Source organism: Anarhichas minor, unplaced genomic scaffold (assembly GCF_050575085.1).
Source record: "Anarhichas minor isolate MPS153535 unplaced genomic scaffold, ASM5057508v1 ptg000023l, whole genome shotgun sequence".
Taxonomy (NCBI): domain Eukaryota; kingdom Metazoa; phylum Chordata; class Actinopteri; order Perciformes; family Anarhichadidae; genus Anarhichas; species Anarhichas minor.
Genome location: NW_027466469.1, coordinates 647,759 through 665,833, shown reverse-complemented (window position 1 = coordinate 665,833; position 18,075 = coordinate 647,759). Strand labels below are relative to the sequence as shown.

At 41.2% G+C, this 18,075-nt stretch overlaps 1 protein-coding gene across 1 annotated transcript; it reads left to right on the top strand.

The window, feature by feature from the left end:
- Positions 1-1,615: 1,615 nt before the first annotated feature.
- Positions 1,616-16,652, top strand: ppm1j (protein phosphatase, Mg2+/Mn2+ dependent, 1J). Its single transcript, XM_076096963.1, has 10 exons — positions 1,616-2,019; positions 8,612-8,726; positions 10,145-10,474; positions 11,616-11,728; positions 12,017-12,101; positions 12,564-12,682; positions 13,295-13,358; positions 13,497-13,604; positions 14,528-14,679; positions 15,247-16,652. Exons 1-10 carry the CDS (start codon positions 1,757-1,759, stop codon positions 15,392-15,394), a joined length of 1,497 nt encoding a protein of 498 aa, XP_075953078.1. The 5' UTR covers positions 1,616-1,756; the 3' UTR covers positions 15,395-16,652.
- Positions 16,653-18,075: the final 1,423 nt, after the last annotated feature.

Below are 18,075 nucleotides of genomic sequence, written 5' to 3'. Positions count from 1 at the left end.
GTCAAGTAATGCAGCGGAAAAGAAGTAGAAAGTAGAATGAAATGGAAATATTCAAGTAAAGTACAGGTACCTTAGCTTTGTATCTAAGTACTTGAGTAAATGTAGAGTAAAAGTATATAGTAGAATAAGTGCAAATACATCAAAAGTGTTAAGTTCCACTATTATACTGTTACAAAATACATAAGTACACAAACACACAGCAAGCAAAGACACAACTGCTCTGGTCCTGTAATGTGATCTTGTTCTGCTTTTACTAATTCTAAATATAGAATTACAATAAATGAACAAATACATGAATTAGAATTGAGTCCCAATGCAGATGACATGTAGCCCATAGAAACGGTGTCTTTCATAACAAACGTCAGTAAACAAACTGATTCTGTTTGTTAAACGGTAACAAAGACAAGAACACAAATAAAAGAGCAGTGTTGACAGTTGGAATAAGTAGGAATGGGACGAATTCTATTTAGAAAACAATCAATACTTGTGCATATAAATCACATCTCAGCGTCGGTCCTTAATTAAGCTGTCGGCTGAAAGATGAAATGTGACCTCAGATAAAAGTGATTATGTAACACAGGCTGCTCTTAACGTACCATTAGTGCTGCTCCTCTTTCGAAACAAGAACTCTATCTGATGTCACACATGAAATATGGTTACTGGGCCTTTTCTACTAACTAACTAACTACAGTACAAAGGTACAAGTGACTAGTCAGTACTCAAGCTCTGCTACAGTGGCATATAGTGAATGTGAAGATAAAAAGTTCTGAAAGCATGTGTCAGTTCATTATTGTCCTGTTTCTGAGAATCCTCCCAAAACCAGAAACTGTGTTTGAAAGATCTGTCATCGTGTGATCAGTTTGTTTGTCTCCAGGAGAATATTCACTTCTTTAAGAGGGCGCCCTTTATAGATATAAATACTGAATAATATTCCTAAAAGAGGAATATTATGGCAGATCTGTTGTGTTGGATTACATAAAATTGTACCTAATGACGTGGCAAGTGAGTGTAAATATAGTGAAGTAAATTGTACAATGAAATAAAAATTGTATTTGTGTATAGTACTTGAGAAAATGTAAATGAACTGTGGCCCTCCTAATTTATTATTGTTGTAGAAGACGTGATGGTTTATTGTAAGAAAGTGACACTCATGAACCTTTATCAATCTCTTGACAATCAATTACTCAACAAACGATGGACCTGTGTGTTACCCAATGCCTATCCCTTGTGGATGTTCACAACATGAGTTTCTGTCTCTTTTACGTGTTAAAGTGTGTAAATAAAACATGTTGAGTGTCCCTTAACAGCTGTCCAAATGAATGGTCATAATTACGCTACATAGGCTATATCATGGTATGGCTTCCTAAATCCGCTGACTTTCACATGAAAGATATAAGTTATGTTATTACTCGTGAATAAAGCAGCCAATACTTCTTGTAGCTGTTGGGCAATATGTTGGACGTGTGTGTGTGTGATGTGCTCAGGGCTGGCAGCACGTCTCTGTGAAGCCCTGCCTTCTGAGATGAGTTATCTGCCGGATTACAGCCTGCACAGCCAGTGAGAGCTTTCTGTTTGAATGAGGAAAACATCGAGTCTGCCTGCCTGAAAGCTGTCACATGGGGCCGAGGAGAGGGGGGGGGGGAACGCTTCCTGAAATGATCCTCGTCGCTGGCTTTGTATTGTTTTGGGGCTTCTTCTCTCTAACGTAACATCGCGTTTAATTCCCCGTCCGGATCTTTGTTTGCAGTCGGTGCCGATGATGATCAGCAAAGTCAAAAACGCCATGTCCACTCTCGTGGGAGGGATGATGCCGCACGGACACCACCACCACCACAACCATCACTCAGGTGGCGGCCAGACCTGCGGTCCGGACAGCCTGCCGCCGCGCTTCCCCTACGGCCGGCCGGATTTCTTGGACCTCACCCCGGAGCTCCTGCAGTACTCCACCGAGCACGCATCACGGCCGGTGCTCACGTTAAAGAGAGACAGCAGGCTTCACTGGCGGACGGGATACGCAGAGTGAGTGGCGTTCACGGACGAAATGTACCCCCCCCCCCCCGCTCCCCCCCAAAATGTTTTTTTATTATTATCACCAAATATGATGATTTTATTAGTCTCCTGTTGAGTGTCAGGCCTCTGTGTTGCTGCAGCCTCAGCTGCTGAGAGCACTGCAGCAGCCAAATGATGGCCAACATGGCCTTTTGTTGTGGTACAGTTCCTGAGCGGCTGTGAATGATATTTGGAGGAGAGAGAGAGTAACTACAGTCAAAACGCTCCACATCACGACACGGTGACATTTGTGTTCAAAGACATTTGACACGCAGGCTCGTCCTCTAGTCGATTTAAAGAGTTATGCTGGAACTGATACAAAAGTGAAAGCAGGAAATGTCTTCCTACTCATGTCACCAACCAGCCCTTCTGTGTGTTTCCTCACATGATCGTTTTGATGATCAATACCACTTTGAGAGACTGATTCCTGACAGGTTATTTGTGTTTTCCATTCACAGAGAGCCTTTGAGTCTGTGTTTGCGTGTAATAGGCTACTTCAAAAGGAAAACAAAGAAAAAGGGTTTAGTGACCATGACCGTTTGTGTGTGGATGCAGAACTGCTCATGTCTTTGTCTTTACTGCAGGTGCTCTTATACTCTAATACACCTGCAGTGCTCTCACAGGTAGGAACAAAGCAGCGCCATCTCATTCACACTATTGGCCAAGATTTGCTGTTGAGGTGATTCCCTGCTGAGGAAAATAAAATCAACCACTTCCAGACATTCCACTCTCCTAGAGGAGTGGGGGGGGTATGAAGGACTGAATAGATCCAGTCCTATAGTACAGTATATGGGCTACACCACCCCCTGCCTGTCCTGCTGCACCCAGTGTGGAAACAGAAAAAACAGGCTGACTCATGCAGAGATTCTCAAGGGGACGGGGACGAGATTCGTGACGACAAGCGTCTCAGAAGACTGAACGAGGGAGGTCAAATGAGGGTGGCTATAGTGTGGGGGAATGTGCACCGTCATCTGCATTCTGCTGCAAATGACTTCGATGTAAGTCGCCGAGACTGTAATCAGCGGCATTAGCAGTGCTGTTTACAACACAGTGTAATAGGCTGACCTGTTCATGCATCAGCTGTCAGTGCTGGAAAAATCTGAAAAGTCCACATCCGACCCGTCAGTGTTAAATTTACAAAGTGTGAGCGGACAGCACGAACAAAAAACAAACCCATAAATGAATGGAAACATCTGGAAATAAGGGCTCTGTCCTCTCTCCAAAGTGCAGCATTAATGCCAAATTACTGCTGTAATGGGGTTGTAATGGTTGAACACTCGGATGAATATACGGCTGTGTGTTTATTTTGGATTGATTGAAGAAGTTATTTACTTACTCACGCAGCTGATATGGCTCTGATAAGACTACTCGGAGCCATCAAAAGGTGTTAAATGAACTGTGATGTGCGTGGACTGATTGAAACACTGCATCACTGTAGATCAATGTGGCTGAAATAATAAATAAAACAACCTTGCAGAGCAGGATTTATCCATTGGAGCGTCTAACAGCGTCGCGCCTTTTGTCCGGTGCTGTTTACTCCCCTTGAAGAACGATGAAGGCCAAACTGTAGAGGTGGACGCTGTCCAGTTGGAGGCCGCCCTGCTGGCTTTCATTCAGACTCTCTGCAACTTCGCCACTTTGATACCGCTTAGTTAGAGTCATTAATGGTCATGAGAATTCATGCTCATTGATTTTTGGTATGTTTTCACTGGTCCTGATGAACCGTGTGTTGCACAAGATTATGGCAGTGAAAGCTTGGTTGTTGTCTCAGACGTCAGACGACACACACACACACACACATAGGGTCTAATTTCCTTCGTCAGCCTAAAATCTGTCTGCAGTTTAAGCAGCATGCAGGTTTATGCTCGATATAATGATTCTAATTGATGCCATAATGCTGCAGTACAACATCGTATCAGCATCAACACGTGAGTGCACTTAACGGTGAGCCACTCAAAGTTTCCCTTGTCGAATGGCTATTTAATACAATTTAATACAATTTGATACGGAGGCAAGCTTCCAGGCCCCGGCACTGAGATCATGAAAGAGAGTGCGGGGAGACACAGACTCATTGTGGAAATGTTTTCATGGATAGTATCTCTTTCTTCAAGCTAAGATACAAATGGGAACAGATTTAAATAACTCATACGGTATATAGCCTCTGCTGTATGACTCCATATATATTTGATTATCGTCCATGATATGATGACTCTATGTGTTTTTTTTAATAATGCATGAATAAACAGATGTGAGGCGAGCACAACGGTCCAGGAGAAAAAATAATTCCAAGCTCTCCGTGATCCTGAAGAGAATAAGCAGATATTAGAGAACGGATGAGTTCTTCACAGAATCATTTCATGTTGAGATGACTTGTGGTTACATCAGGATTTTCTCATTATTATGGAAAATAGTATTTTAACGAGGTACAAGCTGGTCTTTTCACTTGTATGACGATTGATTCAACATTATTAACTTAGAATATATTTATTCCAAATGCCACGATGTGAAATCCTCTTTGAGAAGAGAAACATTAGAAGACAAAACATTAGAAGAGGGATGATGGTGGCCATGGTTTCAGCTACCCTAACAGACTGTCGGCCTCCAATGGTTTATCCAATAACAGCAAACAAGAGACATAAAGTCTATATTTGGTGCGAAATGTCGGCTTGGCAGAAAGCTTAGATGACAATCTAATTACAAGATAATAACTCTACGTGATATGTTTAATAATGCATGAATAAACAGATGTGAGTCGAGCAGCACAGGAGGAACAAAGCTCTCTGTGATCCTGAAGTGAATAAGCAAATATAAGAGAACGACTTTTAAACACAATCATTTCATGCTGAAAACATTTGGATACATGATTCTCTCATGAGATTGGAAACAGTTCCTGTCAGACTTAGCATTGAATGTGCAGTACCTCTTTTGTTAAAGAGGCTATAATCAGTATTTTTTATAATAGCAATGTGTCAAATGACTTTGTGAAAACAATGTGTAACTTGAAATCTGCAGCTTCCCTTAGCTTTACAGAGTTTACAAAGAACTCATTGTTTAGTTGTCCGACCGCAACTTCACTGTTTTGGTTCACTCTGTGTCCTTTCACTGTACACTACCTCTGCTCAGCACCAAACAGCAGACAAAGGTAGCAAGTAGCTGGTGGACACAGTGGACCATTTAGCAGCTGAAGAGCAAAATGTTTCCCTCAGGAGTTGGTCGGAGAGAACAAACACAGAGCTAAAACAGAGAGAATATTGGACATAAATTCATCGGGTGGCCAGAAACACGAATCAAAATCATGATGATGTTGTTCCGTAACTCTTGGATGTGTAAATAAGCTAACAATTTTGCCATATCAACTTCTAAAAATATGTTGAAGTTGTGTTCATAACTTGTTTCTCCTGCCTCCAAGTAGTCAAAAAGATGTTCTTGTAGGTTTAGGTACATTGCTGATTGCTTTATTTCTTAATTGAGCACAATAGAAGTGATAAGTAAAGGAAAGTAGAGAATAAAAGCCTTTTAAAGCTTTGAGTGAGTTGAGGTAGATAGCTTCAAAGTAATCGTCTCTGATACTTTGAACCGTGTTTTGTTTCACATCTCACATGCTTGAACTGACACTATTCTGTGTCCAGATCCTGGCGTGACGGTGAGACACAGTTTACGAGTTGCCGTACGTTTTAATTACAGAACCTGCATTATGCTCTGAGCAATATTCAAGTTACTCCAGTACCTGTAGTCACTGTACTGGATATTTGTTTCTGTCAGCTCTCGCCTTTCATGTGTCAGTTAAGCATTGCACCATGTGTGTTGCAAAGATGACGAGCCACTTCCTCTCCCTGAAAAGGAATTCAGAATATGACGAGACTAATTCTTTCATGCTACAGATGAAGACTTTGTCCAGACATGCAGTGTTTGTTTAGCTGCTCCCCTCCACCTGATGTAACATAGTTCAGCAGCCCCCGGGGGATTCATCTTTTTCACATTCACTTGGTTAAAGACAGTCCACTCTTTTACTCTGACATGTGCCTGTGGTGTAAGCAAAAGGATCAGATACGCACCCACAGGCCTGACTGCTCAAACAGGTACTCAGAAACTCTACTTTAACCGCTGGCTATGCAAACAGCATCATGAACAAAGACGACATACTAACACACTTCACGGGCACAACAGTTACGCCCATGTTTCAGAAAGTTTAAATGTCTAGTGAGAAATAACCAGGAACACAAAATCTGGAAGGATAATCTCAGAGGAGTTACTGATCTGCCTCTGATCGAACCACACAACTTCCTGTCAGACTTTCCTGAGTTTCAGAGGTTGACGAGAGATCAGGTGATAGTTGGTACATTTCTTAGCCACAGCTCTACATGTTACAACAGAAGTAGTCTTTTTTTTTTCCAGCGAGAGAAAGAGTATCTAATAACAGCACAGACATTCTCATCACATTTATGACGTTAAAATGGTCCGACAGCCGCAATTACAGAATTCACTGGAACTCCCAACTTCCCCTTTTTGAACTGTCCTGACATGATATACTGTTCAGTGGGAGGGTTCAGACATAGTTTTAGCGAACACGACCAAAAACGGTTTTCAGTCACAAGTTGTGAAAACATATGACCGAAACACAGACATGCGAAAGAGTTAAGTCACATTATAGGAAGGCTTGAGCTCCTGGTTTTAGAGTCACATCCTCCCACGCCGCCGACATTATGTCCAATTTTAGATCATTGAGCACATGTGACTGCTTTGACAGAAGGTACTTTGCTGATTCTTTACTGTGGGAGAGGGGAAACGTCATTACACTGCAGAAATGTAGAAAGAAGACATTTATTATGTTGACAAGTGAAGTGATTCATGGTTAAATCAGGATTTTCAACAAGGAAAAACAAGTTTTATTCAACATTATTAACTTTATTAATACAAAAATATGTTTATTTAAAATGACACAATGTGAAATCGTCTTAGAGAAGAGTAACATTACAAGACAGAACGGTGTTTAAAGGTCTTATGGTGGGCCTTTTTAACACACTCTCAGCCTGCAATGGCTGAAGCATTCAATAAGAGCAAATAGAAAACATATTCTACATTTTTTTGTGACATCTTTTGCCCTTGGTGGAAAGTTAAGATGACAATCAGGCGACTCTAAATTCTTCCCTGTCATTGGCCTTAATGCAGGGAGCGAGTGCAGGACACCGTGGTGCCTGTCTCCTGCTTTCATCTGATTAGACAGTGAAAGGGCTTTTTATAATCCAGATCTGGGCAGCAGTTGCCTTTTATTTTTTGCCTCATTTCTGCTGCTCTCGGATATCAGAGCTTCAGGCCAGACATTTTCTGCAGAGATTGTAATCAACTAAACTATTTTGGAAAGCCAGAGGTCAAAGGTCTTATTTTGATGAGATTGTTACTCTGGCTTTCTCTCGTCTCCTTTGTTTGACTGTCCAGTTTTTTTTTCTCTTTCTCCCTCACTGCTCGTCTCATATTTATTTTTGGTCTCTTCCTCTTGATGATCCCAGCAGCAACTGATAAATTACTAATCCGTCCTCTGCAGAAGTTTCCGAGGGAATCTTATTGACAATACTTGAATGAGTAGAATTGCGCAATATAGGCATTATGCCGTATTATCCAGCTAATGGGAGATTTATCTATAATTGAAACTGAAAATGTTACATAATATGCCAGCATGAGCTCCAAACTGCAGCCTAATGTCGCAGCTTAAAGAACCATGCCAATGCATGTTTGTATGTTTTAGTCCATTTACTACAGATTGTAAATACTATACACAGCTCACCATTTTGCATTTTGTTTGTTTTAGACTTTGCATTTTTCCCACTGATCCAGGAAGCCATTACTTTCCATTGACTTCAATAAAGAATGAAAATCAGTCAGTAGATTCTTGAATGTGCTATCTGTAGATGGAGCTGAGAGCGTATCATTGTGTGGTAATGCAGTTAAAGCTGCACTTATCAATCATTTTACATTAACGATTACTAAAACTACTATAAATACCCTCTGGGCTGCCCCCAAGTGGTGAAAATGAATGCAGGTTTATGGTGCAGAATGATGAACAATTGATACTCTATCACTTTAATTCATAATGGATTACACAATTATATTTCAAGAACCTGCTAATTGATTTTCATAATGTACTGAAATGAACAGACCCCAAACGGTTGGAAAAATACATCCGGAAATCTAAAACTGTGTATCATGCACTTACAAATGTACATTATTTGTAGAGCTAGAACATGAAACAACCCTGGTATGGTCAAACTAAGTTGATGAGATTGTTTGAGCATGCACCAGTGGTCTGCACTGGTTCCTCCAGGGAACACTGCTGCAGTATGAACCAGTGCATTACTCTTAAGCTATTATCCTCCCCCAGCTCACAATAAAAACACTTAATCCCTCCTGCAAGTTCCCTCTGGGACATGACAGCATCCTGTTCCACTTTTTTCCTCACTCTTTCTCTCCCCCCACATTTTTCTGATGCTATTATATTTTCATGCGGTTAGAGGTAGCGAACACTATAAATCATCTGACTCCAGGCTCACCTTTCTTTCTCCATCAGGGTGATCAATGCGGGGAAGAGCATGCTGAACGAGGACCAGGCCTCCTGTGAGAAGGTGTTCGTAAAGAAGCCGAGTGGCAAACATCGTAACTCGTCTATGCTGGAGGACAACGGGGTGAGCAAACTCCCCGAACGTCAGCACAAATGCTTAGCTGAAGGCTGGCTGGTCCAGTAAACAATTAGTGATAATGATTTCAATCTGACGTCAGTGTTCTGTAAGTCCTGAAGGTGTGTGCGATTCTTGCTATGTAGCTTCAAACACACTGTAGTCTGAGCAGTATGTTGACATTAAAACGGTGTCATCGCATGCACTGTAGTTACACCCAGTGTGTCTTCGTATCCTGTTTGGTATTGATGGATTCACCTCCAGTCCCTGTGGGACCTCTCATCTTTCCCATGTTTGCTATCATCCAAATGTTTCTGATAAACTCAGTTTTAGTAGTTAGAAAATACACAAAATAAGCACTTTTAGTGTCTTCACCCTCAGGTTGCCACAAACACGATTCCAATTTGATGCTAATGTTGCTACAGTCAACTGATTGCTAATATGTTAGCTGTGTAAATGTCAATGTTTCGATAAAAATCAGTTATTGCAGGTTTAACGTGCCATATCTGGCTGAACATTGAGGTTTGTTTTTTTCTCTCTAAAATCTAGATAGTGCAGTCATTATAATAAAAAAATAAATGTGCACGCGCACACACACACACTACAGGTTTGCCCTGTTGAGCTGGTGTTTCATAGGTGACGGGGTTCCATAGAGCACAGGCCAAACACTAGTTTATCAGAGATTGTAGTCCTGTCATCTTTCTAAACACAATGAATGTTCAGGTCAATATATCTGTTTGAGACCTATTATGCCTGTACACACACACACACACACACACATTCTCGTCCTCCATTTGGTGTAAATTAATTACGTCATCTCTTGTTGCCCCCCCCCCCCCCCCCCCCCACTTGAGTGTAGCATCAGAGCGGTGAGCAGATGCCTCGTGCCTGTTTGTGTGTTAGTTAGTCAGTCAGGCCAACTGTGCCTGTAAATATGTCTTCAAACACAAAGGTGGCAATGCCTCTCCATCGCCCATTGCATCATCGCAGATCAGCAAAAAGCCCTGCGGTGAGATTTGTCCCGTAGTCCCTCCATATCAGAACAGTTTATTCTCACTGTAGGTTAATATTATATTATTGTGTTTTTGCACACTTTCTGTTCAATATTGTTTATGCCATATAGATCATTAAAAGTAGAGCAACAACATTTTGATGTCCTGCCAGCTTTCAAATAATATTATAATCTAGATTTGCTGCAGGGACCTGAACTGGAAGAAGCATATTGCTTAGCATTAAAATGTTACCAGCTGCAGACCCAGAGCCTGTAAACACTCACAAAGCTGTGCCTTCTGCTCAGAGTTGTAATCTCATGGGAGGTTTTTAAATTGTTACCATAGGCATTTTTACTTTTCTTTTTTTTTACAATACAACTACTAGTTTTTACTACATTTATTTTAAATGTTGTTATGCTCATATACATTTTTCAGGATGGTACAGGAATCCCTCTCCACTTTTGGGGCGTGTTTGACGGACATGCAGGTTCTGGAGCCGCCATCATGGCGTCCAAGCTTCTTCACCGCCTCATCAGAGACCGTTTGGGAGAAGTCTGTCACCTGCTGGAGAACCCCACCAGTGCACCTCCTATCTGCCTCGCCAAGAACGGCAGCCCGTACCAGGCGGACGCGAAGAAGGGGGCCGCACAGGAGACAGGGGACCCCGACGCTGTCACAGACGCCTCAGTGCGCTTTCACATGGAGAAGGTTGTCAGTTTGGAGAGCCTGGTGATGGGAGTCATAGAGACCGCCTTCACACAGATGGTGAGCAGATGATCACTAACAAGCTCTGTGAGAGAACAAGGCAACAGTACTTTGCATATTTCAAGCTGCACGAGGTATCTGTCCACATGTTTATCTTCAAACACAAACATTACTGAAGATTTTAATTTAAATTCACAGCAAACACTGCGGGTTCACCATCTTAGCTGTTCTGTTATGATTTGCACCAAAGGGAGAGAGGAGAAAGATCTTATTTTGGCAATCTAACTTCCATTGAAAGCTTTTGCTAGAGACGTGGCTCACGTGATGACAATGTTGGTCTGTTTCTTTGGTCCACGACTTTGGTCCAGGCTGAAATATCTCAACTATTGGATGGATGGCTGTGAAACTCATGTTCCCCTCAGAATGATTTGTGATCATTTTGGTGATCCCTGAACTTTTCATCTAGCACCATCATCAGATTCTACTTTGACTTTGTCCGGTCTCTTTTTATTAACATCTGCAAAGCGAATGACATTCCCATCAGCCTCGGCTGCTCTTTGTGTTTAGCGCTCATTAGAAGTTGTCAGCATGCTAACGTGCTAATCTCAGGTCGTGAACATGGTTATCTTTATACGTGCTAAACACCTGGTTAACATTGTCATTGTAAACATGTTAGTATGCTAATGTTAGCATTTCACTCAAAGCTCTGCCGTACCCAAGGGAGAAGAGCTGCAAGCATGGCTGCAGAGGGATTTTATTTCTTTATGCCTCCACGCTGGCGACAGCCATGGAGGCATAACGTCCGTCCGTCCGTCCAGTCCTTTATTGTGAAGGTGATGTCTCAGGAAAATCTGGAGGGACTTTCTTCGAATTCCACCTAGACTCTAGGATGAACTGATTAGATTTTTGATGTCAAAGGTCAAGGTCACTCAGGTTCCTTACGTTTAAGTAAACCGAATCCGCTCGGCCTCATGCAGTCAGGAAACTAAAAGTGATTCTCTGATGCAGCTACTGTCTGGTTTAGATGATACTGATAATCACCCACAGCCTATGTAATGTATTCACAAAGCCTGCTTGTTTCTCTCCTCTTCATCAGCACTGCTGTTTTGTCTTGAATATAAACATTTATGGAGAAAATAATGAGCCATTCAGGGCGCTGAGAGCTCATTAACCTGAGAGGTTCTTTCTCTTTGTATTTCAGGATGACCTGATTGAAAAGGAGAAAACATCATATGCCATCTCTGGTGGATGCTGTGCCTTAGCTGCCATGTATTTAATGGGGAAACTCTACGTAGCCAATGCTGGAGATAGCAGGTAAGAGAACTGAAAGAAGCTCTTTACTGCAGACCACAGGATCAAATCTGTGTGAATGTGTTCACTCTCCATTGTATTGTGTCTGGAGCTTCATGTGGGAGATCTTCTCAGAGACAGTAGTTTCTTGAGCCCCCTGGGGTTCACTTTGAGTACTGCAGCATCATTTAGCCTTCTCCTACCAACTATCTTTCTTACCAACCTGCTCATGTGAGAAAAAAAAAGGAAAATATAGTATTGTCTTTGTGAACCTTCTCACTTCGGTCCCCCCCTTCTTCTTTCCCTCTACAGGGCCATAATCATACGAAATAATGACGTGATTCCAATGACGAATGAATTCACACCGGAGTCAGAGAGACAGCGGCTACAGTATCTGGTAATCTTCTGTCTTCTACGTTTCAAATACAATTATTTTAAGAACACCCGACAAATAAACTAAATGTATAGAATCTGTTCAAGGGGATTTCATAATCTGGTAAGTACATAACAAGCTGTAAAAGGAGTATAAATATTAACAGTTGATCTTTACAGTCAAATGAGGTTTTACTAACAGAAAAGTTGAGCGTGATAAGCAGCCACCCTAAAGACGAGGGAGGAAATCCTGTCTCACGCAGAAATAATGTGACGTTCATGGGTTTTAGTTCTGAGTCACCGAGTGGGTGGATGATGCTTGCTGCTAAAACAGGGAGCTGTTTCGGTATACAGCATACGGTCCTGCAAGTCTTCTGTTACACATGCAATCTTATAGCTTCTCTTCAGAGGTGTGACAGACATTTACAAGTAAAGCGTTTCATTCTGTAGTTTGACGCGACCTGCCCCATTTTGTGTGTCACTCCAGGGCTTCCTGAGGCCAGAGCTCCTGGGTAATGAGTTCACTCACATTGAGTTCCCTCGTAGGATCCAGCACAGCGAGCTGGGGAAAAAGATGCTCTACAGAGACCACACCATGACTGGCTGGTAAACCCCAAGTTCCTTTTTGATCACACGTCTGACTGTTAATCACTTTACATGAACACTTTACTCTGTACTGGGTTCAAATTGCTTTTTGAAGTTTCAATCCCGAAATATACATTTTACAATGACACAAGAAACAGAGAAAAGAAGCAAAAATAATATTTGAAAAACTACAACCAATGAAAAAAATTACTTGAAGTGTGTAGGATCTGGCGGCATCTAGCAGAGAGGGTGCAGATTGCAACCAACTGAAACTTCTCCCGTGTAGCAAGAGTGTAGAGTGCCAACTATGGTGGTCAGCACGAAAATGTGAAAAAGGCAAACGGGCCTATCTAGAGCCAGTGACTGGTATGTCCGTTCTGGGCTACTGTAGAAACATGGTGGCTGGCTCCGTATGTAGATATAAACGTCTCATTCTAGGTAACGAAAACACAGCGATTTCTTTTTTCAGGTGGTTAAACATACTTATTAATATGATATTTCATTTCTTGCCAATGGATCCCCCTAAATGCTACACACTGTTCCTTTAAACATTACTTATCAAAGTTGCTGCTTGATAATTGTCCAGTGTTTCAGTAACTTACATCTTAGATCTGTTGGTTGTTTTCGTTTTAGGGCTTATAAGACGATTGTTGAAGATGATCTGAAATTCCCCCTGATATATGGAGAGGGTAAAAAGGTAAGAAACAGGGGGAACCCAATGCATGGTGCTCGACGAATTCTCTACAGCTGATACATTTATTGTGTGGTCTTTCAGTCTGTCTGTGCAGATTAATGAAATGATGTGGCATTTTTACATCTGTGTGTTTGTATACAGGCACGCGTCATGGCGACAATCGGAGTGACCCGTGGGCTGGGAGATCATGACCTGAAGGTGTACAACTCCAACATCTACATCAAGCCCTTCCTCTCATGCGTCCCTGAGGTGAGTGCCTCGTCGCTATAGCCACCTCGGAGCCTTTAGCATACATGTGAGCAGCTTTTGGGCCGAGTGGGGTTTACGTTTCTTACTGTATAGTCTTTATGTCCATATTGTGACATAAAGACAGGCGCTCCACATCTAAAATGTTGAGTTATAATTCATCATAAATCTGTTCATACATTATTTAAGTCCATTAGGTTCTGTTTAAAACCAGTGACATCCAGCAGAATTTTAGAGATCTTCTTATAATGACTTATTCTGTTATCAATCCAAGATAAAATATAAAAAAACAGAAATAAGTTAGTGCACACTGAGAAGGTTGTGTCTGTGCAAACAACTCTTTTCACCACAGGCTTCATCAGGCTGGCTCATACTCACTTGTGACTAAATGAATTGGTAAGCCCTGATAAAGTTTCGAGATGATTCTTGAATAAAATGCCTTTTTTTATATTCATCACATAATAATCCCTGACCTGTAGATATCTAAATATATCTTTGCTTTCATGATCAAATTCCTCCTTCAATTTATTGAAGCGTATAATGTGCACAGGGCTGCAGGGCTCAGGAATAGTTACACACACCCTATTTCAGCTTCTTGCCACTCATCACAGCACTTCTTATGTTTGTTTTATGGAGGTAAAAATACTCTCTGCCCTTCTTGATAGACTTTATTTCTCATTTCCTTTTCAAGCACTTCTCAGCTCAGCATTACAGGAATATCATCAGGCCTCTATTTGTTGAACTCATCTAATCCAACTACATCACTCGCTTGTTGTAAATCACTCTAAATAAGTGGTTCAACTTAATATGAAAAAAACATGCCCCATTTCCTGCAAGCATCTTCCAGCATAAACACACAAGAACAAACAGTTATCATGACAGCATGATCAATAGAACTTCATCAATAATATCTCTTATTGTCACAGGTGAAGGTTTATAACTTGGATGAAAACAAACACGGCCCAGACGACGTCTTGGTCATGGGCACAGATGGATTGTGGGACGTAACGACGGACAGGGAAGCGGCAGATGCTGTGTCAGCTTACTTGTCTGGCTGTGACCCCTCTGACCCCATGAGGTATGCCCTGTAATCCATTACATTAGTTTCAGAAAACCTGCGTAAAGCAGTTCTCAGTATGTCCACTCGGTGGTGACAAATACTCAGGTCTCCTGCAAAGTTGCACTTCATGTGAATGTGTAGTGGCTATACAGTAAACATTCTAGCTGGGTGATTTATGAACATGTATGCAGATGTCAGGACATTTTTAAGATTTTATTAATGTACACTATTTCTAGCCTAATATTTGATTTGATTTCAACTGTGTAATATTATATAGAGACATTAAAGTTGTTGACAACTACATCAAAAACCCTTTATAAGGCCTTATATCTGCTTACAATATTTACTATATTTTTATATACTGTTGGGAGGGGGGGGGGATAAAATGTTACCCAACTGACTAAGTCAGAAAGGCACCAAAATCATGTCTTTAGTGACCACAAAAAGCAAGCTTAATTTTGTCTGATATACTCAAGTGATTGAATATGAATCTGTATTTTGTATGTGTGTTTGTGCTCGTCTTAAATTACAGTGCATCTCACTACTGTAATTAGCATTTATTTCTGCCCTCTGTGTGTTACTCAGGTACACTCTGGCAGCCCAGGACCTGCTGATGAGGTCACGAGGCGTGCTGAAAGAGCGCGGCTGGCGGCTACCCAATGAAAGACTGGGCTCAGGCGATGACATCACTGTGTTTGTCATCCCACTGGCGAGGCAGGAGTCAGAGACATGACAAGGTGTCGCAGCGACCGCTGTGACAGGGATGACGCCTTCAGGGTACCTTCCCACGGTCCCTCCAAGCTCCCTAAACCCTCGACCGATGGGGCGGCGGGAGAAAAGAGCACCTTTGTCATAGGGGAGACTCGGATCTGATCAGCACCTTCATCAACCCAGACTGCACCCAGTCCAAGCCGCTTCACTTCAGCCCAACCCAGGATCATATCATTTGGTTGTTCTCAGACATGTAACAAAAGATTTTCGGTGACATTATAAGAGATGTCACCCTCTTCCTCCCAGACCTGCTGTTTGTGACCGTCGCCAGTGCGAATTAAACTCCTCGTAGTATTTTTGTTTCCTGTTATTGTTCATGGCTGGACCGCTCCTCAATCCTTTGAATGGATTGTTCATTTTCATGTCATACCCTGAATGTGACTCCCTTTTGTAAAAAAGAAAAAAGAAAAGCCTCCCTCGGTTTCACAATCATTTTAGGGGATTGCAGCAAAGAATGTGAAGAAACCAAAGAGATGTCATTAAGGCATAAGGTTGGAAATCTGTAAAAAATACAAAACATAAAACATAAACAAACAAACAAAAAATCATTAGATTCATGTCTGTACATTAAAGACACATGTAGGAAGTAAAAACAGTGGAATGGACCTTTTTGTAGCACTGGACTCAAACCGAATGAGTTGGGTCTGTATCGCCGTACTTCCTGTGTTAATGATGAATGAATGACGACACCTTGGCACTTGCAGACTGCTGCACATGCTCTGTGTTAGCCTGTTGGTTTGTGATAACCTTCCTCTTGAATGTGCTTATAAACGATTTGTTTTCTTTTTGTCTTTACATTAAAAAAGGTTCCACTTGTGTTTAGTGAAAAAAGAATATGAAAGAAAAGGATAATTTGTTTAATTGAACTACATGAGAAAGTAATCTGTTTTCAGTAAATGTCTCGGTATAGTAAGATGTGATAAACTTCACACATATGCCTTATTAAGAGATGAAGGGGTTTTTTCCCTTTATTTTGATCCTTTTAGAAGAACATTGTATGACCTGAAATGTAACGTATACCTATTTTTTTTATCATTATTGTTATGTTATTTAGATTAGCCATATATTTTTGAAGACAACATGGTTGTAAGCAGTATCAAAAGTTTTATTTTTATGTTTTCTATCCATTAACTGTGTGTTTAGAGAGATGGTGTGTCCTAGTATATGAGGTAGAGGGATAATGTGTACCAGCTTGGAAATAAATCAGAGTTTTCCCATTTGCTTTGAACTTGTTTATTTCCTCAGTCCATTACTCAGAAGGAAATGAACCTTTGGTGTGTTCAACTAATGAGTCAGAATAGTTCAGAGAGCCTGTCACTGATAATTACAGTTTGACTAAGAAGAAAGTTCAGTTACTAAATATTCACTTTTTCCTATACTGACTTGTGTAATATTCCACTACAACTAAAAGTCTTCCATCCGTAACTTTACTTGAGCAATAAAATATTCCCTGCAAAATCACTCAGAATGGACCCTTCCAGTGTTATGCTATTCTATATTATTTAGTTGATTACTGCGTTAACATGTAAGCAGCATTTTAATGTCTGTGGAGGTGGAACTCATTTTAACTGGTTGGAGAAGTTGAAGGCCTCCATTGTCCACCCACACAGGTGTTTTCACTTGTACCTGATTAGGCTTAATTCCTTTAGGACTGTGTTAGTGTACGTGACAAACAGAACAAGGACTCGCTGAAAGACAACAGCTCCATAGCACTACTCGACATCGAGAGCTCCACAGGTAACCTCTAATGTCATACTAAATGTTCTTTGTTCTCAGTTACAGTTCAATTCAACACAGCAGGGAAAATAGCCAATGCACAATCAATATACATACAGTATACAGCCATATAAAACAGGTATTCTAGGTAAACCAGATAACAATATAAATCTGTGTATCTCTTCAGAATTGATGGATTACAGGTCTGTGAAAAGAGATAAAAGCTCTAATCAACCTCAACCTGATCACCAACATTAACTGACAACACTGTGAGTGTGCAGGGCTTATAATCAATACGTTGATCGGTCGGTGCCTTTGTGTGTAAAATCTTTAATTGTAAAGAAACTAAGAACAATAGCTGAAAATGAATGTAGAGTACAAAAGTAGTTTACAACATTTCCCTCTGAAGGGTTGTGGAGTAGAGGCATACAAGTTAAGTACAAATACTGCAAAATTGTACTGAACTACAACACTTGAATGCATTTAGTACTTTCCACCACTGCTTTTTATTTTCTCAATCAAGAAAAGAAAGACAGACCATAATTCCGTTCAGATTATATTTGAGGTAAATCAAAGACGCACCTCGTAGCCTGCAGCAATTGAGTGTCTGTACAGATATGAAGTGAAGTATTTATTGTCCGAGGGAAACGCTGGTGAGATCCACACCCATCCCTCCTGTTGCACGAGACTTCTTGAACTACGGATGATGTCATCTTTGACCGGGGAGGGGAGGGGGGACCTGAGTGACTCGAGCGCCCGCAGCAGCTCCGTCAAATTAGTTAGAAGTAACCATAACAACACCGGAAGTACGAGCAGTAGCCTACAAAATAACAGTGTCAACTTTAATGTCGCTTCAGGGGACAATGGTGAAAGTAAGCTACGCATATTGGTGTACAAAATAATTAATATAAAATATTTAATATTGAC

Excerpts from the sequence above, each read along its gene's own strand:
- ppm1j (XM_076096963.1), top strand. The coding sequence starts at position 1,757 with ATGATGATCAGCAAAGTCAAAAACGCCATGTCCACTCTCGTGGGAGGG. Across the intron at positions 10,475-11,615 it reads AGACCGCCTTCACACAGATG|GATGACCTGATTGAAAAGGA; the intron begins GTGAGCAGATGA and ends TTTGTATTTCAG. Across the intron at positions 13,605-14,527 it reads TCCTCTCATGCGTCCCTGAG|GTGAAGGTTTATAACTTGGA; the intron begins GTGAGTGCCTCG and ends TTATTGTCACAG.